The 27,845-nt window shown below is 38.8% G+C and overlaps 2 protein-coding genes and 2 long non-coding RNA genes across 53 annotated transcripts; 1 reads left to right on the top strand and 3 right to left on the bottom strand.

Moving 5' to 3' along the window:
• Nucleotides 1-118: 118 nt before the first annotated feature.
• LOC136238693 (uncharacterized) lies at nt 119-22,246 on the top strand. Of its 50 annotated transcripts, XM_066029325.1 has the most exons (27): nt 123-862; nt 1,634-1,687; nt 5,039-5,111; nt 5,223-5,269; nt 5,332-5,461; nt 5,516-7,113; nt 7,208-7,414; nt 7,475-7,604; nt 7,844-8,039; nt 8,158-8,322; nt 8,584-8,839; nt 8,910-9,983; nt 10,219-10,375; nt 11,978-12,137; nt 18,877-18,914; nt 18,967-19,143; nt 19,520-19,637; nt 19,693-19,827; nt 20,080-20,610; nt 20,660-20,734; nt 20,806-21,046; nt 21,105-21,154; nt 21,269-21,382; nt 21,432-21,499; nt 21,576-21,746; nt 21,791-22,038; nt 22,101-22,246. In XM_066029325.1, exons 1-6 carry the CDS (start codon nt 758-760, stop codon nt 5,785-5,787), a joined length of 681 nt encoding a protein of 226 aa, XP_065885397.1. In that variant the 5' UTR covers nt 123-757; the 3' UTR covers nt 5,788-7,113; nt 7,208-7,414; nt 7,475-7,604; nt 7,844-8,039; nt 8,158-8,322; nt 8,584-8,839; nt 8,910-9,983; nt 10,219-10,375; nt 11,978-12,137; nt 18,877-18,914; nt 18,967-19,143; nt 19,520-19,637; nt 19,693-19,827; nt 20,080-20,610; nt 20,660-20,734; nt 20,806-21,046; nt 21,105-21,154; nt 21,269-21,382; nt 21,432-21,499; nt 21,576-21,746; nt 21,791-22,038; nt 22,101-22,246. The 50 variants fall into 50 exon arrangements, with proteins under 50 accessions (XP_065885703.1, XP_065885397.1, XP_065885352.1 ...); XM_066029280.1 differs by lacking the exon at nt 11,978-12,137 and having other exon boundaries at nt 5,516-6,107; nt 6,930-7,113; nt 18,877-19,143; XM_066029273.1 differs by lacking the exon at nt 11,978-12,137 and having other exon boundaries at nt 5,516-6,581; nt 6,930-7,113; nt 18,877-19,143.
• LOC136238920 (uncharacterized) lies at nt 4,607-9,881 on the bottom strand. Its single transcript, XR_010693269.1, has 6 exons — nt 9,502-9,881; nt 9,391-9,449; nt 8,590-9,336; nt 8,093-8,306; nt 7,794-7,994; nt 4,607-7,746 (listed from the first exon to the last, which is right to left on the bottom strand). It is a non-coding gene; the product is annotated as an uncharacterized lncRNA (long non-coding RNA).
• On the bottom strand, nt 12,117-12,632 carry LOC136238921 (uncharacterized). Its single transcript, XR_010693270.1, has 3 exons — nt 12,499-12,632; nt 12,351-12,440; nt 12,117-12,305 (listed from the first exon to the last, which is right to left on the bottom strand). It is a non-coding gene; the product is annotated as an uncharacterized lncRNA (long non-coding RNA).
• Nucleotides 15,110-16,323, bottom strand: LOC136238681 (uncharacterized). Its single transcript, XM_066029247.1, has one exon. The coding sequence runs from the start codon at nt 16,277-16,279 to the stop codon at nt 15,269-15,271; it is 1,011 nt and encodes a 336-aa protein (XP_065885319.1). The 5' UTR covers nt 16,280-16,323; the 3' UTR covers nt 15,110-15,268.
• Nucleotides 22,247-27,845: the final 5,599 nt, after the last annotated feature.

The raw sequence follows: 27,845 nt of genomic DNA, 5'->3' as shown, positions 1-27,845 counted from the left end.
ATTATCTCTAAGCCTGAAAGCCATTGAATAGCTTTAGCACTTCATTTACAATATAAGTTTAGCTTCTTTTCATTTGCAATGCATTTGCAATATACATAAATTTTAGCATTTTTTTACAATGTAACTGTTCTGAATGTCATAGTATCAAAGCTTTGTGCTGTGTCATGTTGGTGTACCTTTGCTTTCTGTAGCAAAAGAATATGTGCTTGTCGAGTTTGACGACTAGTCAACATCTATTATTTAGCGAAACTGCGAACAGCTTAGTGTTCCTGTGGGTGACTTGGATGTGGAGAACCACTACTCAGTAAATTGGTCTGGTGGTAATCAATATGATGGGAAAATAGTGTTTAGTGGTACGTGCAGTTGGCTATACAATATACAAAAATGTGCACGTATTGTATCAATTGTGTATGCTGGAAACGTGGAATTGTTCTTGATGTTAAACAACACATTTAACCAATCAATGGCATGGAATGTCTCCACTACAATAGCAACGGAGACTATAACACATTTCTCTGTGCCCTAGAAATTGTATGCTAATTGTGTGGAGTGACATTTAGCTATTCATGGTATAGTAAAATTCAGTAGTGTGTATTTTATTCAGGTAGTTATAAAGAAGTCTATAAACATCAGAATACTGTGGACAAAACAAGAAGGAAATCAAGTGAAGCCAAACAAAAGAAAGCAAAAACTACTGAGTGTAATTAATGGAGCAGCTAAGGTTGATGATGGGATTATAGAGCCAGATATTCAAATCATGGAAGAAGGTGAAGTGCATGAGCCAATGGCAAAGAAAAGGAAACATTCAAACACCAGTAGTAATTCAGACCATATTATCAACAAGCCCAAAAAATCAAAGAAGGTGTGTTCCTTTTTGTTGCTGTAACATTTTAGCTTTGTTGTGGTACATTTCTACATTATTGTTATTCATTGCATTTATAGTGCGTTTACACTAGCAGTTGGGCACGGTACGGCACAATACAGCACGGCACGGTACACTTAATTTGCTTGTGTAAATGGGTATCGATCCGAGCCAAACCATTACGTGCTGGGCTCGCCCGGCCCTGCTACTTCAACTGTGCTGGCTCGATATGGCACGGCACGGTAGACAAATTGAAACAAACCTTAGTATATCCTTGACTGCTGTACGCAAATGCAGTGGCTTCTACCATGGCCAAATGTGAAACAACGTCCAGTTACCATGTTTGACTTGAAATGAGCAGTTTATTGAGCAGTAGCCGCTGATATTGTCCCTCAAACGGATTGCTGGTAACTTGTACAACAGCCACACCTTTTAACGAGCTTGAAAATGGCGAGGGCCTCTCGTAGGACGATACTTTAGCCATCACGTGCTTATGTATAAACTTTCCCAGCATGGTTATTTCCTTACCAATGAAAACACGCACTTAAAACGTAGCATACCGTACTGTGCTGTACCGTACTGAGCTGGAGCTACTAGTGTAAACACACTATTACATTTGCAATTGCCATGTTTCTGTGTACATTCCCTGTATGGGTAAACAATCCCTGTGTAGGTAAATAATCACTGTATGAGTAAACAATCCCTGTATGGGTAAACAATCCTTACCAGACACACATCACTTTAACTGGAGTTGTCTGATGCTACCTGTAGGTGATAAAGGAGAACACTGAAGTATCTATATCAAGGGGTAAACCAACCTGGAAGGTGTGTTAATATACACAGAAAATATACTGACCCTACATACGTAGATTACGTCCTATTTTGGTGTTCTGCTTTTTTCTGGTAACATCATGACAGCTATAGTCCATCGGTTTTGAAGCCACCGAATGGTCTGTAATGTCATTTGCTACTGTAACAGCCTACTGTGCTTTTCAAATTAAAATTAAGTATCATTACCAAAATGAGTTCGATATCTATTAACTGATATTGTTTTAGTAAGTGTGCAGAGTTTTAAACTTGTAATAGCTCTGTGTTGTTTATGGCATTTGCTCAGTCATCCCCTAAACCAATGAGTAAAAAGCAGGTTTCTTTTTCTGTTGATAAGCTGTTGCTTGTTGATTAGTGGTGACAAGCAGCTGTAGCTGTCCTGTGGGTTGTTTACAGCTAAACACTAAAAGCTGTTCCTGGTGGTTGCTGACAATGAGCTGCTCATGCCTCATTGTCATAGTTTACAAAGTTTTGAAGCATTTAAAAGTAGAGTGGATAAATTTGTGTTCTAAGTAGACAAATTTAGAGGTTACCAATACACTTAGAGACCTGATGTAGTGCTGCCATGATATACAAAATCTGTATATCATATATCACCAAGGTTTATATGTGACCGGATTTCACATAACAAGGCTTCCATGCACACAAAATTAAACTTACGATTTTACCAGAAATGGATTGCTGGTCTAACACACTATCATATTTCACACTGTACTTCCATCAGCACTGACAAGTCTGGTTTCTGTAGCAGCTTTCTTCCGACCCTGTCAAAGCCACGAGTGTGAGATTGGCACCATTAAATGGCCATGGCTTTGTGATAATGGTGTGTAGTGAGCTGGGACTTCACAGATAGCTCGCCAATAGTGTTCTCAGTCAAATTGGAGTAATTTGAGGGCCATGGAGGGCCATGGAGAGCCCAAACTTGGCCTCTGGACTCCAATCGCCTTCTTACTTCATTTTATACCCGTATATTAAGACCACCGTCCACTCCCACCCTCCCACCCTATTACTTCCACCTCTGATATTATTACCCGCTCGAAAAAAGCTGCTCAAAACAGGGCAAATTTTGGGTATCAGAAATGTACACACCCACTCAGTGATAGCTAGTGAACAGATGAACAATTGGTGCAAATTTTGTTTGCACAGTTGTAGGCACTGGGAAGTTATTACACAATGATTCCTTAAAATCGTCATATCTCCTAACAAAGCTTTGTGCGTCGAAGCCTTGTTTTGTCAAATTCAGTCACATATCACGATATGAACATATATCACGATATAGAACTAACTATAACATTTGCAAGACAAACATATTCATTGTAAGTTTAAATGTATACCACAAGCAAAAGCTACTCTTGTTTATCAGGTTTTAAATGCTACTGGTTTACAGTTGAGACAAGTGGCTGGTACTACATAGAAACCTTAAAATCTCCCAGTTTACTTTGGGATTGGCTTATTTACCACACTACACCACACTGCACTACACACTTAATTAAATGCCAAATACCATATGTCTGGCCTCCCCCACATCATTACACTAAGCAGTGCCACTATTGCGCAACCATCGATATAACTGATTGGTATATCATATCATATCACCACCTTGTTATATCGATACTATCGATGTATCGATATATCGTGGCAATACTAACCTGATGTAAAATTTCATTTAGAGACTTGATCACTTAGTGACCTGCTGTCTCAAGGCTGTGATAAATGGTACTACTTTAACGTGATGTAGCTGTGTCATTTATGATTAGTAGTTGTTTGTGATGTGTAACTTAAGTTGAGTTACTCCAGCTACATAACAAGCAATTCTATGTGCCTAGCTGTGTACTTGCAAGCTCAATTGTAGCTGTGCTGATATAACAAACTGTCAAACTGAATGAACCAGATCCTTGATGTGTGTAATTAAGCTACGTAAACACTGTTGTATATAAAAGTTATTTTACCTAAACACTACAGAAAAAGACCTAAACAGAGTCTATAGGTAAGTTGCCTATAATAATCTGTTAAGTTTTATGGGTAGTATGTTTTGGCTCACATTAGTTTGCAGTGTTCCATTAAACCGCTAGAGCTTCAGCATTACTGTAACAAACTAAATAAACTAGTGTCCATTTGGTCCTACTTGGGGTACTTTGAGATAATGAGTTACTCTCTAGAATTCCTATGGATACAGTTACATGAAAATAACAAGGAGAAAACATCCTGACCACCTGGTAGACTCCTGTAAGCGTTTGAGCATAAATCGGATGGCTGCAGGTTTGAGGCTACCTAGGTCCAGTCATGGATTTTTTCTCCTTTCTCCAACTTTTCAAACACACCTTATAGCTAAAGTCTTTGAGCAGGCTGTAGGACCAGGTGTCCTACAGACCTTCAGCACTTGTGCTGTAAAGCATTAATAAATAAATAAATAAAAAAACTTTGTCACTTCAATTCATGGCTGTAAAAGCTTGCGGTTTCATGTTTCTCATGGCTTCCCTGTTCAATCAATGCTTCACCTTGTGTGGCCTGTGTCTACCTTGTGACAAATGAAATTAAGTAGCTTGTCATTTTTCTGCACAGTGTATTTATAATTGTAATAAACAAGCTTGGATATTAAATAGTAGCTACAAAAAATACAAAACCTCGTATATCATTACCAAGCAATATTTGTGTACTCTCCAACTGGCTTGAGAAAAAATCTGTTGGTTCCTTCTAGCAGTAGCAAGTGAAGATACAGCAAAAGAAGTAGCAAACAGTAGCTGCTAGTATTGAGATTCTCCTTTCACTAATAATAGTGCCTGTATTATACTGTGACATTAATGTTTCAGTACCTGTCTTGTCCAGGACAGTAAGCTAATAGTAAGCATATTTTATTAAGCCTCAGACATCAAAGAAAATTCTGAATAAATTTCCAACATGGGTTATAAGCTTCCAAGTCAGCAAAATTTAGCACCTGAAGTTTAATTGTCTCCTATTATATTCCTCCCTCCATTGGTAGCCAGTACATAGCAGCAGCTGAGCAATGTTGACAGATCCATCATGGTCTCATGTGACTAGACTGACTGCTTTCTTTTAAGTGCAATAGAAAAAGGTGGTCTCACCATGTATAACAAGCAAATGTGTGAACAGTTTCCAGTACAGTCGAGTGATTGTATACAACCTTTGCGACTACAATAGCAAGATTAAAACTTCACTAACTCATTTAGTTTTGCTTGTTGCCAACTTATTAGCCTGTCAGAAATTTAGGGTGCACATCCCATAGTGGATATATTTATTTGTTAAGGATGTGAGGCAAGCTGGTAAAACATATTTAAAAGTGTTGTGTAATTTCTTCTAACTGCATATTTTTCCTTGTTTTTACTGTAGAAACCAGCTAGTAACTCAGATGCCAATTTCACCTTAGAACTGGGTTCACCCAGTGGCAAATCTCAGCAAGAGGTCAGCAATTTTGTACTGGAATATGTTTAAAATGTGTGTACCTTATACATCATTATATATATACATACAAGTGCATTGTAGACAATAATTATATTTTGTGTTGTGTTGTATGAAGTTGGTCTTGAAGGTGATGACTCCATTAAGGAACAGTTGTTTGAGGTTAGTAAGTGCTGCAGTGCAAAAACTTACGTATAAACATATTACTTTTTGTTGTCATTTAGTTAAGATCACAAGTAGAGACAATGAAAAGTATAATGAAAGCCGGTTTTCATGATTTGGAGAAAAGGATACTAGATGTTGTAAAAACTGCATCCAACTCCACCATGCCAGAAGTTGATACACAAAGCTACAGTAATACTGTTCAGACACCTTGTAATGCTGATATTGATGCCAGTATCTTTACAGGGACCGAACTACCCACAGGTACTGGTTATAAAGATCCTTCCTTCATGTCATCCAGCAGCATGTATGGTGGAACCAACTACAGGCATGGAATTACTTCTGATTGTAGTGAACAAGACCTGAGTAGGTACAGCCAACCTCCAATGAAAATTAGAAGGACACCATTTCCCACATTTGAACCATCATACAATGAGCAGCTACACCCTGAAGAGCCAATTTCCTTCCAACCGTCATCTATGACTGCCACCAATGAAATTGATTACAACAGGTTTTAGTCTCAATTTTACAAGCAGCCACCTAATCTGTACGAGTCACATTTGAACAGAACCAATCACTGGAATTTAATTATCCTTATGATGACAGTTTTTTAGTCATATAACAGTCCCGTATGGAGTGAAGCAAATGGCAGTGACATTACTGAAATGGACTATCCCATCCGTATAGACCAATGGCTCATTAGTTTCATATTCTGAGCTACTGAATCCAGTTTATTTGACAAAAGTTCATGCCAACAGCTCATCTAGGGCCAATTTTGCTGCTAATTTGATGTGAGCCCTATTTTCCAAGGAGACTTTACAGCCAACCATCTTACCAGGTGTTAAAGCTCATTTTGTGTTAGTTTAGAAAGCAATCACATTGTGTAGGAGTAGCTGTTAGAACAATTGTAAGGTTTCTGAGACAATTCACAAATATGACCTGGTCTGACAAAACCGGGCTTATTGCCCAAATTTCACAAACCAGTTTTTTCACTTAATACTATTTAATACAATGTATAGTACCTGCGTGCAAAGTTTCAGCATCATCCTGCATCTCATTCTCATGTAGTTCGCCAAACAAGAAATCAGCCGTTTCTTGCAAACATTGAAAACATTAATCATTACTAATTTCCGTTTACTATCGAATACCTCATGTTGACAAATCGAGACAATTCTCAAGTTCTGCTTATTAGTTAAACTCCAGTAATTTATTGAGATCGTGCACAAGTGGTAGTGAAGTACTACAGTATCATCCCAAATGTGCATGGCCAGTAAAATGCGTAACAGAAAGATCGAGCAAGAAAGATTACTTGGTAAGAAATGTTATTTAGCTTCCTCCATGGATGATTAACTGTGTATGAACAAAACTCGTACATTTTGTACCGTTTACGTGTTTGCTCTGGCGGTAGGAGACCCAATGTATCTAAAGCCACTATTAATCATTGTTACTATTGAAAGTAGTGAATAGTACAGAGGGCAAACTTTGCTGAAATCTTGTAACAACTTCATAATAATGCCCATTGTTCTGTCATGCTAGTAGTAGATAAATATCTTGTACTCCTTGTATGTTCAACTGGTAAAGTAAATAGATACATGTAATACAATTAACTGTTATTTTGAAATGCCATGCTGATATATAATGTGTACACATTTTTATATAGGTTGTGAGCATACACTAAAATTCTCTAATTTTGTCAAATAAATACTGCTTGTGCTCTGCGGAAAGTCCCACTGGTACTATGACAGGCGGAAACTGGTCAGCAGATGGTGCCCAGGAATCATCCTTGAGCAAGTTGATTTTTCTTTCTGCTGCTGACCCTGCTGACTTAACAAATACTGCACCAGGTGAGCTAAAGTGAATCGAAAATGGTGCATCTAAGTGATGCCCTTCAATGCTGTTTTAATAGTGTGTTGTGCAAAACGCTCACTCCAATTGTAGGTGGAGACAAATGTGGAGCCATCTAGCAAGCCAACTAGCTGAGGCACATTCACTGATGAAGAAAGAGTGACACAGTTGGCAATGTCATCAAGGTCCACAATCTTTGTTCTACAAGAACGCTGTTTCATAAAACCAAAACACCAATCAGGTGCAAATTTGGTGTGGCCAACTGGCAAAAATGATATCTTGACCTCCTCATGCAATCCGGTAAGAACTCTCCACATTAAGTAGTACATCATGTACCTATTGTTGTTCTGTCCTGTACAGTTATCTGTGTGTAGATGTACAGAAGTCTCCCCTAGCCCATGTGTTTCTAAGAAGTGATGAAGCATAGAAATAATAGTTAGCACCCTTCCCGACGTTAACTGCCTCATCAATCAAGTATGTCACCTGAAAGGTAAAGTGTGTATTGTGTTAAAAACTTCACTTCTGCTTGACTGTCGGGGTATAGCCTCACAGTATACACCAAAGATGCCACATTTATGTGGTGTCAAAAAGTAAATCAGTCCCGGCTGGAGTGGATCACTGGGATAGTGAACCTATTAGTAGTAAAGTGTAGTGTATGTATAATTATCACACATTTCACATGTTGTGCCATGTCAAAACTATAATACACTGTCATCTCATGGCTCTTAGGTGGTGAATATGAGGACGGTGATGGAGGCTGGAACAAGTCTTGTGCAGTGAAGACTGCCTTCAGTGTGTCTCTGCTAGATTTGCAGGCATTCCAATACAAAGACCTCTCCATTGTTACTGTCTCCAGGTAGACCTTGGCTTCATCAATGATCTGTGAACAGAATATCATTAATATCAAAAGAATAGAATATCAAAAGTAGGAAATTGGTCTTTGTGTGTGTGTTATTTGTGTGTGATGTGCATATGTACCTTCTCTTTTTGACGGTCTGAACTGTTTGCAAATCTTCATTATTTCCATGCTGTTTTGCTGGCAGGTCCAACAGAGATCACTGCGTGGCATCCCAATTACAATGTGTGAGAGTTGGGACTTCCAATACCTACAGAATGTTCTATAGGATACTGGTTGCATAATATCCGAAGCTCTGGTAGTCTCACAGCAGTTGATGTAACAGTCCCAAGTTTTCTGAAAACAATAGAATGTAAGATCAAGACTAAGGAGCCTATATGCTATATGGTGTGTGTGTGTGTGCGCGCGTGCACGCATGCGTGCATATGTGTGTGAGTGAGAGAGAGAGAAAGAGAGAGAGAGAAGATACAAATTGTACAATCTGTTTAACAAAGTACACGGTGTGGCACTAGTATAACTGGCTAAAATTTTGTGAGGTATGCTCAGAGAAAGAAAATTGTTCAGCAAGCTAGTATTGTAACAGAAGCAATTTTACTTAGACTATTTTATATAGGAATACCTTCTTGGTGTCGGAGGACAGCAGTACCTTCACATCATCCCACTTAAATCCAGGGATCCACCCAGGGAGAAGAATAGCATGCTGCTCAGCATAATTCTGAATGAATTGAACGATCCCCAGAATCCTTGTAAAACTAAGGGAATGCTTTGGCTGCCTGCCACTGTTGCCATGCTCTCTTGGGGTTATTCCATCTTCAAGAAAATGATCCTTGATGGCATGGAGTTTGTGATGGCTGACCCCATGTAAAAAGGTAAACATGTTCCTGCATACATTGTATCCTTTGTGTGCATAATCAATGCTGGTCCTTTGCCGTTTTGCAGGCTTGCAATAGTGCCCACTCCGGATTCCTACGTCATCATCAACGCAGATATTACTAGCCACAGACCCCAACAATACCATGTCTAGCTGATCCCTGTACAAGAAGAAGCACTTTGCTCTGGTATCGATTATGTAGTCCTCTGAAAACAAGCTACTACATGGTTTTCCATCGACTATCTTACACCCACAAGTTTTAAGTATGAATTGTTCACACTTGGATGACTCTGATGCCTGTTCATTTTCCCATTTCTTCTGTCTAGCAAGAAATACCTTGTGGATGGCTGACTACCTTGGCGTAGGCTCAGTGGATGAGCATGCGGTAGATGTTTGTGGGAGTATGCACAGTGTCCGAGGAAGCAATAGTGGGTGCCTGGAGTGTTAACTCAATGTCATTAAATGGATCCGGCAATGATGGTACTTCTACAAGAGCTGTAAAAATTTGTTATGACATTTTGTGTCAACACACACAGAGAAACAGTATACCTTCATCAGGAACGTCACCATTGTCATTGGCATCACCAAGAACTGATGGAGCATATTGTCTATCATAAAAAAAAATCAATAAAAAAAATCATTTCATTGCCAGTATTGTACCTTCATTTGTAATCCCACAATCTGTTGTTATCTCTTGTGGACCTACAATAATACTGTATATTAACGTACTGTAATATCACATTGCTTAATTGTATTTCTGATTAAACTATGAATTTACCTTCATTCCTGCTGTCACATTCCTCATTGCATTCGTCATCACAAAGTGCCGCTTCATTGAAGTAATCTGTAATAAGCGCCTCAATGGCGCTTCCATAACAGCCGTCAGGGTAATAGTTCACCCTTCTCCTGTGAGGAAATTAAGAGCAGAGAGAACTCTCGCAGTGTTAGACATAATCGTGCGTTTCTAGATCTAATAGCTCGCTGAGAAAGGCAGGTGTTGTGATAAATCGGACTATTTCAGTGCATTTGTTGAGCTCCGAGTTTCATATACAGCAAGAAGCTACAGAGGTTGAAAGAAAGCTTAATAACTCGATTAAAGAATGGCGGATCGTGCTGAAACTTTTTAAGACAACGGAGGAAAGGTACGTCTTTATGTCTATGTAATAATCTCAGCTTGCCCCAAAATTTGTTTTAATCGTAGTGAAAACTTATTGTTTGGCGATATGCCGGGTTTTGTCAGACCGGGTCACAAGAATACTTGTCAGGACAATATTTATTTGAGATGTTTGATGACACATAACCAACCTCTTCTGGTCTCTAGTCAGTTATGGATTGTGATATAGTATAGTTCATATGTTCTCATTGTAACTCACACAGGGAACTAAATGATGTAGCAGTCACCACTCAGGGTAGTTGTGTTGTTGGATCAGGTTATCTCACTTTTGCACCAGTTGTGGCGACCAGGATTTCTACATGTGTGTGGCTAGGAATATCGTCGGATTTGCTGAATCCTCCATCACTTTAACTGTATATGGTACGTATGTGTGTGTACTGTATGTGTGTGTTTCTGGCATCTTGGAATGTACGTTCATTACTTGTGTGTGTGTGTTGGGGCAGCATAGCCAAGTGGTTAGGGTGTCCTCCTGGTAATCGAAAGGTTCCAGGTTCGATTCCTAGCTGGGCCACTTTGGTTTTGTTGTTTCCTTGAGCTAGAAACTTGCTCCAGTCTACCCAGCTGTTAAAATGGGGACCTGGTGGCCTGGTGCCAACTGGGGAAGTAGCCCATCCAGCTGTAACATCAATGGGTACCTGGTGTAAACTGGGGAAGCAAATGCTCAACTGTCCATGTCTCATATAGCAGTGAAGGTCCAGGTGGCCCACACCTTCAACTATGAGACATGGTACAACCTCCTGCGGGTTACTAGTCCTGCCCCAGGAGTGCATGCCTGCGCTGACTCATAGCACCTGAGTAGCACACAGGTGACCCATGCTGGCCACTGGGCAGCATGACCACTTAGCAGTAGCTGAAGGCTTTGCTTTGCTTTTGCTTTTGTGTGTACATATGTGTTTGTGTGTGTGTGTTTTTATATACATGTGTAATGTGTGTTCATTTGTATGTATGACTGACAAGTATGTGTGTGTATGCACATGATTGTAGATGTGTGAGTGTGTGTTGAACATGCTACCATGTTTCTGTAATCACATGTAATCACATAGTATATCAATCATGTGTATTTGGCCTTCCATATGGTGTATGTTTTGATTCAACACAAATGGTGGATGGCCAACAACCTTACAGATACATTTTTAATCATTGTAGTAATTAGCTCTCATTGTGTACAAAAGTTTTATACTTCAATTTCCTATATACCTTGCAACACTCCTCGGATTAGTTAACACACATACAGTAGACACCTGGTTCTATTTGTGTAACAAGATTCATATCTTATAAGATGGTAGTCAATTTTCCAAACATTGTGTTTGATAACTTGTTTGTTGTTAAAGCTCTACAATGATATGTATATAGCTAATTGGAACTGACATGATCACATACATGGTTTATTGGTTTATTATTCATATAGTACATTTGAGCAAAATCTTCAAATACTTTAGCAACTGTAAATGGAGTGGATATGTGTAGCTGCACATATCATGAACCACGAAAGTGGGTTCATAATAGTTATCGCCTATGTTTTTTTTTGCAAAAATACTAATAGAACACACACCTAAAAACCACCTTGAAAAGCATCCTTCAACTCAAAACAACCCTCTGGTGGTTCTTTGCAATGAGTATAGGCCCACTAGTAAGTATCAAGTGAAAAGGAAACAGCTAGTATGTGTATTTCAGACAAAACTGAAATATGCCCATTTGTTCATATTATTATTATTCATAATATTATTATTACTAGGACCGCGTCACATACAACCAAGTACATACACCAACGTTGCAACCTACCCATTGGGCAAGTGTAAACAGTGCCATAGGCAGCACTCAGAGCAGTGTGTGTGTACCAGTGGAAATGATACATATGCATACCTACACAGGAAAGGGAGCATCAGAAAACCACAATACTAAACACAACCTACACAAAAACCAAGTTAAGTTAGCTATATTGAAAGTAACTATATATTGTAGGTGTGACATATCTCTGAAGATGACTCAGCAGTGAAGTGAGGCTATGCAGAACAAGGGATATGGTGAAGGCACAATTAGCAATTGATCCCGATCAAGCCAATATGGCACAACAGACTCTGTTGTAACTAGAGGCCACTGGTGATGTGCCAGTATATCAGAGGTATGGCATTGGCACAGTGATCACAGTCTATAATATTATGCATACAGCCATGCACAACATACAGGAGATAGTTACACATTGTTGTATATGCAGCACTGTATCGGCTTCTTGTTTAGCTATTACAGACTCACAGTAGAGTAGTAGTTAAGCCGAGTGGAATTCCAGCCACTAGTAAGCCAGATGAAGGATGAAGATGTATACATTACTCATTACCTTGTTGTTCCTGGTTGTTTGAGTGTATCAGCTGGTATCCCAACTGGTCATCAGTTGGTTGTTCACTGCATGACGCCTGGAGCGCATATCCTGCATACAAAATACACAGTTACAAACATTTAAACAAACTTGTAATGTTATTGTTTACGTGTAAGGTGGTCTCTGGCTCTGTTGTAGTCACTCTGCAGATGTTTACTAATCTACTCCTTCGAGCAATCTGTAATTAAACAACGGTGTGGTGCTGGGTGTTATATAGCAGCGTTGAAACCGGGTCGGGTCATCCGGGTCTGACCCGGTTTACAATTTATCCGGGTCTGACCCGCATTGGATCACGTGAGAAACAAAATTGTTCGTTTGACGGCATGGAAACTTATAAACGCTATCGCGTGGCTCTTTCGTGAGCCACGCCCACTTATCGCATTACCAACATGCACTCAGCCACGCCCATTTGTTAGTAAGTGTAGTATGTAGCACGAAACTGAGGGTATCTATGGTGAGGGGTAGCTATTGTCAGTTAGGTGAAGGCCTTTTTTTTTTTTTTTTTTTGGTCTTCAACCTACAGCTAGCCTGAAGTTGCAATATTTACTCAACACGAATCGAACGTTCAAAATGTAGACTCATTCGCTCGCTCGAGACCAGCCGAAACACGTCTCGGCTCTAATTTATCCGGGTCACATCCGGGTCAGTGGGTCATCCGGGTCAGTGGGTCATCCGGGTCAGTGGGTCATCCGGGTCAGCAGTAGTGACCCGGTTTCAACGTTGTTATATAGAATTACACGTACGGTAAAGTCATCAGCACGAACAGGCATACTTATTATACGGTTGTGCCTTCATTCACAGGCGAATCTATCCCCACTTAGTTCATGTCTCTAGGCCTCGTAGTTTTCTCAAACATTATTTATTTATTCATTTATTATTAATTACGTAATTTTAACCGCATTTCGTATTATTCTTAATACTTGGTTGTATAATTATTATTCTTTCACAGGCATAGCGAAGTTTACAAGGAAAATCCTGTGATAAAAAGTAGCAAGGCTTACTGAACGGATCATTGTGCGTGTCCATAACCTATTTTTGATTTCGTTTTTGGATGGCAACAGCCCAAACCGGGCCGTTTATTCTTGCTTAAATGCCATTACGCTCGAGAAACCATACAAGAACACGCTCAAAATTAATTTTTCTGGTGTGTGCTGCTTGTGGCTAATAGAATGTGTCTTTATTAAACTCAGTATAGGCCAGGAAGCTTAATCTGGGTTGATGACTTTGTTGCAAGGTGGTTTATTTCGCTCTGTGATTATTGTACGTGGGCGAGTTATCCAGATTAAATACATTAATAGAGCAGTCATGTAAATACTCTAATAATGCAGTCAAGTGTATAACAACAATCCTTGCACTGAATTTGACAGCTATTAAAGTCACCAGTAATGTAAATTGTAACTCATATTGGGAGACTCTCAGTCTGTATGCACATTGCAATTTGATCAGTTTCATGTTTGTACTGAAACGTTGATGGCGTTACTATGCAGAATGCAAAATTACACTATTCACAATAATCTTCTTCATAATGCATATATGGATTAATGAAAAGTACACAAACTAGATGAATAAAAAATTGGAAATTTTAAAATGGGAATAGGGATCGCTGAAAAAAGCCACAAAACAAGAAGGGATCGCTGGGGTGGTAATGTGAACCACAAATCCCTATTTTGACTCACTTCAAAATGACAGAGCATGTAACTAAAGATTTATGACAGAGAGTCAAAATAGGGATTTGTGGTTTACACTACCACCCCAGCAATCCCTTCTTGTTTTGTGGCTTTTTTCAGCGATCCCTATTCCCATTTTAAAATTTAAAATTTTTTTATTCATCTAGTATAATGATCACATGGACCAATCATGTGCCATAAATTATCAGAACATGGTCTTAATGATCAGAGCACACTGTAAACATGCCCCTTAGCTAAATTGTGATACCATAATGAATCAATACCTTGCACTGTCAGCAAAGATAAATGGACCACAAGTCCATGAAGCATGCACTGTACGTATGGAGTATGCTATACAACATCTTATGAACTAAAGTGATGACGAAAAGTGAAAAATCAAGATTGTAGCCTTAGTGGCTATTGAGTTACACTTGTGATGTGGGAAGGCCACAATACCTACATAGAACTGCCCTGTAGTCATAAAGGAAGTGTGAATATAATTGGCTGTATGAATAGCATGTTATAGATGTGCATACAATTCAGCAACATGTGCAGAGAGTCAGAGTGTCTCCCTTCTGATATCCTAGCACTTGCTTAACCTATTTTCCCACAAATTTCTGTATCATAAGTGAAGCCTGAAAGTTTCAGATTTACGTTAATGTGTAAAACAATAGTGAAATTGAATGATACACCTAACATCTTCTAGCACAGGTTATAAGTAGACTGTACGTATGGAGTGTGTTAAAAAGCATTTTATGGACTAAAGTGATGGCAAACAGTGAAAAAATCAAGATCATAGCCTTAGTGGTTAGCAAGTAATACTTGTGATGTGGGAAGGCTGTAATACCTAGAACTGCCCTGTAGTATATGGTTGCATAAAGGAAGTGTGAATGCAATTGGCTGTATAAATAGCATTTTATAGATGTGCATACAATTCAGCAACATGTGAAAAGACTCCCTTCTGTGTCTCCCTTCTGATATCCATATTCCTCTTGCTTTACCAATTTTCCCACAAATTTGCTTATTATCAGTAAGGTCTGAAAGTTTCGTATGTACATTATATCAAATTATTATAAACAATAATGAAATTGAATGATACACCTAACATCTAACAAAGGTTACAAGTGTGGATGTGTGTGGTTACAAGATGACTAGAATCACTCCAGTAAGTATAAAAATAAAAGTTAGCTAATACAACAACAACTGTTAGTTTTACTGAATGTAGAGCTCCAGTTGATCAATCAAAGGAGATCCATTAACAAAGTTATACCATGTACATAATCTAGCTTCTATATCGTTTGTAGTTGTTCCGGACAACTCACGATAAAACCATGGTTGGGTAGGGGTATCACAACAATTACTAGTGATGCAACCAGATCTGTCCCACAATGGGTCATTGAAGTAATAGGCAGAGTAATTGGTAACATCAGCAGCTCCTGATTCACAGTAATAGTTAGTACCCACAAAAGGAGGAGGGGATACTCCTCCACCAGCACATGGACAGTTATGACTATGAGTATTATTATCAAATAGTCCAATGATATAACTCCAAATGTGTTGACGAGGACTACCATAGGTGATCAGTAGACCATCACCATAGTAGCCATCAATTGTTGTTTGACCAGCACTGTGATAAGAATAGAAACCAAGTTGGTATTCCTTCTGATATCCTCTTGCTCTACCACACACCCTCTGGTAACTTGTTCCATTAGTGGAGAAGTAGGCAGAAGAACAAGTTTGATAATTGTCACTGACTACACGACAGAAACTAACACCAGAGTAAGTGTCTTTACGCCATCCATTGGGACAGTCACTTCCTGCATTGATATTGATATGGGCAATTCTTCTCCATCCTCCTCCCACACCAGCACATGTGGTGATCAAGTCTCCAGTAGTGGTTGTAATTTCTGTCATGTTACAATATGTCCATTGATTGTCATTAATACGGTAGTAACCTGACTTGTCACCAGTTTCAGGATTATTGTTGTAGATGTCCTCACAGGATGATCCAGTATAATTCATCCCACAATATACCTTGGTGGGCCCATCTAGTATCCAATAATACCCTGACTTGTCCTGACTCTCACGATTCATATTGTAAATGTCCTCACAAGAGTCACCAGGGTGGAACGGAGATTGAAAGTGATAATCTTCACACTGGTTAGTAGCCATCACCAGTTCCTTAGTTAAGATCACAATAACAAAGTAGCATACAACCAACATTTTCAATAGTATAGCAAACTAACTGAACTAGTGAGCATTACTCTATAGAGTACAATTTATAATAGTGTAAATGATAAACATTGCTCTTGTGTGAGAGGTGCTTGGTGAGGTATGTAGAAGATACAGTCATAACATGTAGGAGTTGATAATTGCTATATACTGATAAGGAAATTTAGAACATCTACTGGATGTTTCATTTTGTCCCTCACCCTCCACCCTCCTGTCCACTCACTGAATTGACTTTGCCCCTTCTGAAAACACTGTCTCATCTCCTCTTATGGTAATAATTGGGGCGAGCCTGAGTGAGCCCCACACTAGCGAGTCACCCACGTAACTTTCGTCTCAGCGACCATGCCCAAAAAACTACAGAAGAAATCGGAAAGAGACCCTGAAATAAATGGACTTACCATGAAATAAACGGCGTAAATCACAGCACTTCCATACATTTTTGTCTCATCGACCATGCCACGGAGAAATATACGATGTAGATTACAGCACTTCCATATATGTTCGTCTCATCGACCATGTCACGGAGAAATATACGACGTAGATTACAGCACTTCCATATATGTTCGTCTCATCGACCATGTCACGGAGAAATATACGAAGTAGATTACAGCACTTCCATATATGTTCGTCTCATCGACCATGTCACGGAGAAATATACGACGTAGATTACAGCGTATGAAACACATGTATCAGCGCGTGAATATGAAAATCACCTAAGGTTGGCTAAATGAATGCAGAAGAACGGCTTAGAAGAAGGAGACAGCTGTACAGATTGAGAAGGGACCGAGAAACACCAGAAGAAGCTGAAGAAAGACGAAGGAGAAACAGAGAATACTCAGAACAAGATATGCTCGGCAAAGGGACACAATCTTGCAGCAGAGAAGGCAGAATTAGTATGTAAAATAATGAATCAGTCACACAACAATAACATTGATTTTTCTACATAATAATTTTGTTTGCTTGCTTATGCTTTACGTTGTGTTATCAGATTTGTATATGACCACTATTGCTGCTATGCATACTCCCATTAAATATGTTCAGGCTCGCCCCACGATGCTGTTTGCATCTGTCTAGTATAAAACTTGTTACTATTAAATGTTAGAAGGCACACATATCATAATATAACACTACCTTATATGGATGAATTTTAAACAGTATTCATAAGGTAACGCCTGGGTATACAGAAGTCTTACATATTGCAGGTAAATATAATCACACTTCATGGTATCTTAGTTGGCTACAGTGATGAGAGTCCAGTTACCAATGATGAAGAACTAGTACTATAAGATTATTAATTTTTGTTGCATGTATTGTGTGGCTATAGTTGCTGGTACACAATTATTACATTATATTCCTGATTTTAGAAGATTCCCCTACTGGTTTACTTCCTGGTTTTAAAAGGCTTCCCTACCATATTTCTGGTTTGAAAAGTAGTAGGACTCACAAGGCAACAGCACCCACATGAACAAGAATGTGTCTGGTAGTTTTTCTCCTGATTTTAGAAGGTTTCCCTATCCAACTACTTGTACATGTACAGTAATTCTTTTAGGAAAGTATACATTAATAAAGTAGGACCCCCAGGGCAAAATTATTCATATGAGAAAGAACTCACTCATGTGACTGGTGGGCTAGCTCATACTGCATCAAAGGAAAAATGGTGCTGGACAGGCGTAACAACACCCTTACTAGAAAGTTTTGTTGCCATTTCACTTCGTTTTCAGCTTTGTTCCACCTGTTACATATATAAATGAAGTACAGTATAAGAAGTGTCTCTGCAGTCAATCTAGTTACTATGGAAATTATGATTAAATGTGTGCCCTGAATATCAATTACTGGGAAGCAAACTGATATTCCACTTCATTTAAACACCAGCTGGGTTTGTACCACAGAGTTAACCTTATTCCCTTCAATATTCCCACTATATTATTGTAAGTAGCTCACTCAGCAAAGTAACTTTCCCCAGTTTTTCTTTAGTTGTGCACAATCACAAAACATGTTTTCAATGGTAGCAATTGGTTTTTTGCCTCAAAAATACTATTAACGAACAATCAATGCATAGCTTGATTGCATACAACTGGTAAGTTCTGATAGAATTTTACATTGTTCTCTAACGCGGCGAGACAACATGCAGATGACAGTTGCAAGAAACTTTACTCACATTTCTCCAGTCTACCCAGCTGTACATTGGGAACCTGTGGGCCTGGAGTCAACTGGGAAGCAGCCCACCCAGCTGTAACATTATTGGATACCTGGGGAAGCAAATACCCAACTGTCCTCATCTTGTTTGTAGGTCATTGTGGAATTTTGGGTTCCACCACCTCCCACCATGATACCTGGATAGTTATCCTGTGGGATATCCCAGGAGGATTTGCAAACATAAGGCTCAAGTGCCTGAGTGGTACACAGAAAACTCATTGCTGATATACTAGGTTGCAATAGCTGGTTTTTTGCATATTTGCTGTTGGCTTTGTTTTTGCTTTGTGATGGTATCAGTGTGTGTAAATTTTGTATGTGTGGTTCCTTTTTGGTAATCATAGTAACACCATCAATGTAAACCATAAATTGAATCACATGTTTTTCTCACACAGGAATGGAACTGACAGGTTGTTCAACACCAAGTCAATATGTAAACCATTTCCAATACAGTTACAGATTTTTTTTCAATTGTTTTCATCCAGACAACCCATGGAATGATGACGTTCCATTCTCTGTTCCACCTCACCTGCAAGACCAATATGACACTTTTTAAGAATTGCAAGGAGGAGGGGCTATTGTTCCCACCAATCAGAATGCAGCAGCAATGCATCAGTGTGGGGTACAAGTATTAGTAAAGCAGAAACTGATAATCTGCTATCGTAAGTCTATCCATGTTGTATAAGCTATATCCTAGCTGGTGACCTGTGTTGTATGTTTCATGATGTTGCACTTGCAAGCAGTTGATACTCATGTACACACAAACACACACACTATGCACGCACACACACACATGCGCACACTACATGCACACAAACACACACAGAGTAGCACACACACACACACATGTACATACACACACTACACAGAGTAACACACACACTAACACATACTACAACTGGGAATCACAATTTATTTATACATTGTGTTAGCTAATTACAGTGATAAGGTGTAAAATAGAATGTTAAATATTATATAACCAGTTTTGTGTTTAAATGCTCAAAGGCCTAGAATATACAATATCCTTTTTTTGCTCAGGACCAAACTCCCAGATATTATCATAAAGATATTGCTGTCATTCTTGTAACAATCAATTTGGAATCTATAGTGAAGGCAACTGCTGAGAGGATGGTTGCCAAGATACTTCTTTCAACAGGTTGATCTTTCATTCATTACAATTGCTGGCTTCCTTAACAAATACCTTTCCATAGTGAAGTTTGGAAAACCAGAAGTGATGGAGGTGTGCAATACCCTTTAAAGCAGTCTTTCAGTTTTTTCTTCAAAAATGCTGCTCCAATCATAAGTTGGAACGAACATTGTCCCATCGAGTAATCCAACAAGTTGAGGTATATTTAACGAATGATGACAGGGCTACACAATTGGCAATGTCATCTAAGTCCCCTCCAACAAAAACTTTGTTTCAGTAAGCCAAAGCACCAGTCTGGTGCAAACTTGGTGTGTCCCACTAAGAAGAATGATATTGTGATGTGATCGTGTAACCCAGTCATGTATCACCACATCAAATAATACATCATAAACCAGTTCTTATTTTGGCCGGTGCAGTTATCTGCATGTAAATGTACAGATGTCTCTCCTAGGCAGTGACCTTCAAAGTGGTGAAGCATGGAGATGATAGAATTGGCTCCCTTTCCAACATTGCAAGCTTCATCTATCAAGTACATCATCTATATTGTAAGGGATTACCATAGTAACATAGTACTTTAAACATGTACATACATACTTGACTTACTTGACTTGGAATGACTTCACGACATACTTCAAAGACTCCACACTTTCTTGGAGTTAAAAAGTATATAGGGACAGGTTGTAAAGGGTCGCTTGGGTAGTGAACCTATTAAATATGACATAACATAGTATTTGTACAAAAGTGTACGTTACAGTGCATGTACCTGTTGAGCCATATCAAAGCTGTAATGCATTTCCAGTTTATGGTGTTGTATGTGATGATGATGAAGGAGGCTCTAGCACTCCATCTGAATTTGTGAAGGCGGCTTTCAACTTCTCCTGGTTTGCCTTTCAAGTATCACAATTACAGCTCCTCTCAACAGCTACTGCTTCCAAGTGGGTTTTTGCTGCATCAGTGGTCTATTAATGTACAGTATGTCATGGTAAGAGTGCTTACTAGTTGTGTACTTACTAACAAACAATTTTTTTCAGAGATACATGACTAAGAACACATAGAGTACATGTGGAGATAAGGAAGAAGTTTACTGACATGGGAAATTAGATCATGTAAGGAAGCCAGATTTACAAATACGTTACTATATTGTCATTATCTTTATTGGGGTGATATTCTGTAACAGACAGATACATACCTTCTGTTTCTGGTGATCCGATGTGTTAGCCAGTCTCATAATAGATGTACTGTTTTGCTGGCATGTCCAGCACAGGTCACTCCTTGGTCTTCCTATCACAATGTGTGGCAACTACTTCCTCCAGTATGTACAAAACGTTTGATAAGCTACATAATTAAGTTACTCCAGCTTTGCTGCAGCACTCCTGGTAGCATGTCCAAATTTTCTACAGAGGGAGAAGATACAGTATGTACGTATCCTTAGTATTCCAATAATTTCAATTTTAATTTACAGTGCACTCTTATTAGAGTCGTCAAAATCTGAGTATCTCAAGTAACCAATTTGGCGTCTTATGAAGGTACATTTTACAATAATGTTATGGTGTGGAAATTTATTCAACTTATGCCTATTACACAGATCAGAATTACTTGTAATACATGATTATTATTATTCTGTACCCTCTTGTTGTCAGAAGTTGGCAACACTTTGACATCATCTCTTTTGAATCATACGGCTGGGGAGTAAGATGGCATTCTGCTCAGCATAATTCTGAATAAACTTAAGAAGATACAGAATTGTTCCAAATGTGAGGGCATTGTGTGGACGCTTGAGAGAGTTGCCGTGTGTTCTTATAGTAAGGCCATTCTCCGAGAAGTGTTCCTTCATGGCTTGCACCTTGTGATGGTTAATGTCATGCAGAAAGGTAATAAATGTTTTTTTCTCCATACCATCTACCCCTTGTGCTTTGTAGTCCATGTATGTCCTCATCCTTTTGGCAGGTTTGTGCTCACTGTGTGTGCCAACATCGTCATCTTCACGAATGTTGGAGGCTACATTTCCCAAAAGGACCATGTCCAACTGTATCTCGGCTTAAGAAGAAAACCAGAGACCTGTATTCCACATAGTACTGCAGTGGAATCAAAGTGCTACAAGGCTTTCCATCAGCTAAGGTACATCCACATGTAGTTTCTACAAATTTCACACATTTTTCTAGTTCTACTGCCTGCTCTAGACTCTCATCGTTTCAATCTGGCAATCTCTTTTGCCTTGTCTGTAGCTGTTTTGGCTGTTGCTGATGGACCACTGTTAGATGGGGATGCACATACCGTAGATGATGTCATAGCCAACTCCGTGGTTGCTGTTTCAACACAGCTAATGTAGGATGATACTGAGTATCAGGGGACTGAGATGGAGAATCAATGGACAGAGACTGAGGATCAGCCAAAGAATTCTGCATTCCCTGTACGTCAATTAGTGCTACAAAAATACATTAATTAAAGTGCCATTTCTATTTTCCATTCCAGAAAACTATGTGACCACCTTCATCTTGATAGTCATCAACATCACTGCAACTAGAGACTGACATGACTACCCTATGTATTTTTAATGATTGTATGTGTTTATGATTGTTGTACATTCCTTTAAAGCCAACCTGCATTCTTGTGGCTTATTCGTCATCACGGATCGTCATCATCACTTGGCCCATCATTAAAATAGTCCGTAATAAGCGCCTCAACTTCATTAGAATCACTGTGGTTGGGTATGGTTTACCTCTTCACCCTTTAGAAAGTTTAGAGCAGATAGAACCCTATCCATGTCCAGCGCTTTGCTAGAAGAGCCCGCTAAGAATGGCAGATGTTATCACAAATCGCCAATTTGAGAGGTCCGTTTATGACACGGACAGTTGGGTTGGATTAAAGATCGCTTCATAACTTTTGAAGTAGATGCAGCAAGGGTATGTCTTTCTGTCTGTACAATAAACTCAAAATCCATTTATATAATTGTTTTAGCCATACTGAACAATTTTATTTTCGGCGATAAGACCGGTTTTCGTAAAGCCGGTCACTGCATATATTGAGGATGCTATCGTGCCCTCTACTGTCTATGGAATGAATTCTCACAATTCTAGTAGTCTAAAGTTAGGGTTTGGGTCCAGTTTAATATAGGTTAGGTCACTGTTTTTGCATTTAAAGTGGGCACAAATTCAGGAGCTAGCAGTGGTAGCACAGTGGTTACTGGACTCGCGAGGTCGAGCTTAGAACCCATAATTTTCGAATTTCGGTACTGTCACAGTGTGCCCAAAAAATACACACTGCCCAGAGGTACACAAAGTGACACATGTTGGTGGCCCTCAAGTTTTAAGTGTGCATGCAAGTGAAGTCCTTTAAATACCATGTGTTATATATCAAGTCATTGTGTGACTATCCTTCACTTGCCCAAGTCTTGCCACAAGTGTATTTGCACTTGATTGAATGCTTCAAGTATAGGGGATTCCACGAATTTACTAGAAGCCGCATACTAACCCACATACATTAAAAATTTTCCCGGTTGAGCAGACTGGGCGTCCAAAAATTTCCGTGAATATTTTAGAAACCGTCTTTACAGAAGGTCTTAAGAATAATTTAATGTTCTGGGATGGTAAGTAGTGAGATTAAAGAGTACTTGTTGAAAATCTTGAAGGAAAGTTGATAAGAAGGTATGCTAAAATAGCCTTAATTTGCGAGAAACCTTTGTTCAAAAGCTGTGATTTGTTCTGCAAGTCGTAGTTTCACAGCTACAATCTGGAAATTCCTTACACAGTACCCCTATGAACCTGTCAACAATATATGTGTGTTTTGGCCCATTAGCATTGCTCATTTTCGACATGCTATGAGCAACTTCCCACGTTTCAGGACCAATCCCAGTTATAGTATGGGGCGTAGCGTTAACATCTCGAAAGTGAGCAATGCTAATGGGCCAAAACACACATATATTGTTGACAGGTTCATAGGGGTACTGTGTAAGGAATTTCCAGATTATAGCTGTGAAACTACGATTTGTAGAACAAATCACGGCTTTCGAACCAAGGCTTCTCGCAAATTAAGGCTATTTTAGCATACCTTCTTATCAACTATCCTTCAAGATTTTTCGACAAGTGTTCTTTAATTTCACTACTTACCATCCCAGAGCATCAAATTATTCTTGAAACCTTCTGTAAAGACGGTCTCTAAAATATTCGCAGAAATTTTTGGATGCCCAGTCGGCTCAACCGGGAAAATTTTTAACGTATGCGGGTTAGTATGCGGCTTCTAGTAAATTCGTGGAATCCCCTATTAGGCATTCCAGAAAAGACTTACACAAGTTCTTGAAATTTAGCCTATTTTTAGTACAGTAGAACCTCTCTAATCCAGCACCTGCGTAATCCAGAATCCTCTCTAATCCAACCAAAATGTCATTTACCAATGCTTTTGTATAGAAAACAAGCTCTATAATCTGACATCCCTGTATTCCGTAATCCGACACAACATTCCCTAGATATTGTTTTTGAGCTTTGTAATCCGACAGAGAATAATAGCAGCATTAAAAGCAACCACAGAAAATAATTTGTAAGAAAAAAAGTAGTAATATTTGCAAAATCTAAAATTAATTAATGTTTTAAAACCTTGCGTGATCCATTTACCTGTAATTTACTGCATAATCCGACATAATTCCAGATATTGTACAATGTCAGATTACAGAGGTGACTTGATAATCCAACAACCTCCTTAATCCAGCAAAATTCATGGCTCCCATTGAGCATCAGATTAGAGAGGTTTGACTGTACTGCTTGACTATACAGAATTATTTTGTTTACCTTCTTACACATTACTTATAAGTTTCATTTCTTCAAAGTACACTTACGATAATCTGTTACAATCTTTTCTCAAACTTTGTTTTTGGCAAACCACACATGTTTGCTCCTGATACCTTTTTTCATCTGGTTGGCTAAAATGCTATTTCTCTGGAGAAAAATCCACTTCAGGAGCTAACATGTACAGTACATACCATCTCAGTAGTGTGCTAGTGGTTCAGTGTATGTGGCAATCATGGACTGTGCTTATTGCGTGCATGTGTACGTGTGCATGTACATTGAGTGTGTGTGTGTGTGTGTGTGTGTGTGTGTGTGTGTGTGTGTGTGTGTGTGTGTGTGTGTGTGTGTGTGTGTGTGTGTGTGTGTGTGTGTGTGTGTGTGTGTGCATGCAAGCGCATGCGATCCACCTGTGGGACTTTAGTGCTTAAACCTTCACCTTTAAAATGATAATGGTACAGCCTCCTATGAGATACCACACACACACGCACGCACACACACACACACCCACACACGCACACACTCTCACGCCACACACACACAAACTGTTAGAGGTGTATAAAAGAACATCCATCATAGTACTTAATTACTAGGTCTGCATCAAATATGTTAGTCCAATAAAAAAGTATAATAGGCTGGAGTGCTATACCAGCATAATGCTATAATATTAGATGGATATTTCAAACTATGCAGCTTAATTCCATCAATACTCCCTAATAGAGCAGTCAGTGGAAGCTGCAAACTGCAATAGAGCACTAAAATGCATTGTACGAGTTTGTTATATCGATACTCTAATAGAACAGTCACTTTGTGGTGAAATACTCCTAATCATTCACTGATTAAAGTGTTCTAAGAAATGTTGCTAACCTAGCAGGATAATGAAAGCCCAATGGGAACGCTCATGAGCATAATAGGTAAAAAATTTAAGGAAATTCCTGAAAGCAAATTTAGAGTATATATTTGACTCAGGCCTAACAATTACTAAATACAGTGCAATTTCCTGAATTAAGGACATAATAGGGAAAACCTCCATAATAAGGACAGGTCTAGTTAATACATTTTTTGCCTCTGAAAGTGGAAAACCTCTATATTACAGCAAAAAGTGGCCAAAAATTCTGGGTCCCAAACTGTCCGTAATAGAAAGGTTCCACTGTAATTGGAATTTTTTATCTAAGGACACTTTCTATTTTCCATTACCAGGGCAACTACCGTACATCTAAAGATAAACTGTTCAAAGGATGTTGCTTGTTTGTAGTTTGCTGCTTCAAATGTCTCGAACTACACACACACCATACTGACTAACTTGCCACTCCATCTATTAAAGGTTTCATTTTGTATTTATATTCTTACTAGCAAGTAAACTTTTCATCATGGGATTCAAAATGCAGCGTTTGCAGGCCTGCATCAGTTAGTACAGGCACATCCACACCTCACACTGAATCTTTACAGGCCTGCCACAAGATTTGAACATTTCACAGGCTTGTTACCAGTTTATAATCCAGGCCTGTATAAAACGTAACACAAGTCTGTTGTACACAATAGAGCAGGTTACAGGCCTGCTAACATGCAAAAACAACTAATTCCATGTCTGTACCAGGACTAAATTTTCATAAGGGATCTGCTTTTGAGAGAATACTGTCTCCATGACATTTAGGAGTTGTCTGACTCTTGTGTTTGTCTGTATGTGTTACACTGGTACTGCCACAGGTTGGAGCTGTTTACATACAACACACTGCTATCTATGAGAAGTTTGCCGTATGTCTCGAAGGATTCGGCACCATGTCTAGACGCTAATGGCTTCATGAGACTAGAGGTATGACCAAACTAAGTGTAGGGTGTGTATGTGTTAGTGTGTCGTGTTGTTGTTCCTCCATATGTAAGAGAAATGCCTGCTTCATCTGTGTTCACAAGGTCTAGAAGGCACTGATATTGTTTGAGATATTCAGCTAATACAAGAACCTACTAGAACTATAAGCTACCTACAGGTAACAGTTAACGTACTTTATGATATTTTTGTTATTTTTAATTTACTATTAGACTAGTCACTACTGGAGTGTCATGATGAACTCAAGATTGTAACAATTGGACATACTCTAAATACTGTACAGTGGAACCTCTCTTATAAAGGACCATGTATCCCAGTAAAGTATGCTGTACATTTAACCTCCTATAAAGGATCATTTCTGAGATCCCTATAGGCCTTTACTAATAACCTCTGAAATCCTTGTAACAGTAAAAATTGATTTCATCAAAAAATCAGAAGGCCCCAAAGTGTCCATTAAATAGAGTTTCCACTGTATGTATGTTTAAGGTGCTTTTATTCTCACTGTACCAAAGTGTGTTTTGTTTATTCCAATTAATGAACTTTCATAACTATTATATACAAGTCCATTGGTATGAGACAGTGCTCACCAAACTGGTTTGGTTATTACACTACAAGTCTTGAATTGAGGATGTGATGAGAAGGTACAAACACTGGACTGCACTACTGGAATGGACTACTACTAAATGTGTCTTGGTTTAAATTACATTCTTTTCTGTCAGGACACAGGCAGAGGAGGTTGGTCTCGTGCATCATGACACTATCAACGTACCACTAAGTGTGACAAGTACACAAAAAAGAATTGGAATTTTCAACTAGAGTAGGGACCATGAGCACAGTTGGGATATAACACTTCTTATTGTTTTACTGTGATTTAATATCATGGACTACTCCAACTTGTTTCAGTACTTCTTATCAATTTGCTATGGTCCCTATTCTAGTTGATCAAATTCCAATTTTTTTGTGTGTGCTTGTTTGTTAACTTTTCTTTATTATAAATAATTATTGTGACTGGTGAACCCACGCATACCGCATCTGAAATAGTGCTACATCAACTGTAGTCTGAAAGGTGAAGTTAGGGTTGGGAGGTATTTAGGCATTAGTAGTTAAAAAGGTATTTTTCAGATACCGTTGTGGCTTTCTAAAAATACCGAATTTAATGTATTAATTAAACTTTTGGTGGTTTAGTGGTGGCTACACATGAAGTCAAGCCCCACACAACCATGTGTTTATGCTTTGGACAAGACAAACACAATAATTTACCTTTTGAGATATTCAAACCTTACTTTGTGGTACAATTGTCATTTCATTTGTTCCTTTAAAAGATAACTTTCACTACTAGCACAATGTGGGTATAAGTGTAAATCATAGGTTACCCAGATTTTTAAAAAGCGTACAATATAAAGGTATTTAGTGATACTGAGGTATTTTTCCTAATACCGTACCGTTCTTCAAAAAAGCAACACCACCCATCCCTAGGTGAAGTATCCATTGCATTTCATTGTCACCATTAAGCAGCATTTCAAATCAAGAACTATTCAAAAAGCACCTCTACAATCCACACATACCAATAGAAATAGTGCCGCGTGCCCCAGTTATATCAATTTTTGTCTGAAAAGT

The sequence above is a fragment of the Dysidea avara genome, chromosome 1 (genome assembly GCF_963678975.1).
Source record: "Dysidea avara chromosome 1, odDysAvar1.4, whole genome shotgun sequence".
Classification (NCBI taxonomy): Eukaryota; Metazoa; Porifera; class Demospongiae; order Dictyoceratida; family Dysideidae; genus Dysidea; species Dysidea avara.
This window is presented reverse-complemented; position numbering and strand designations above follow the sequence as displayed.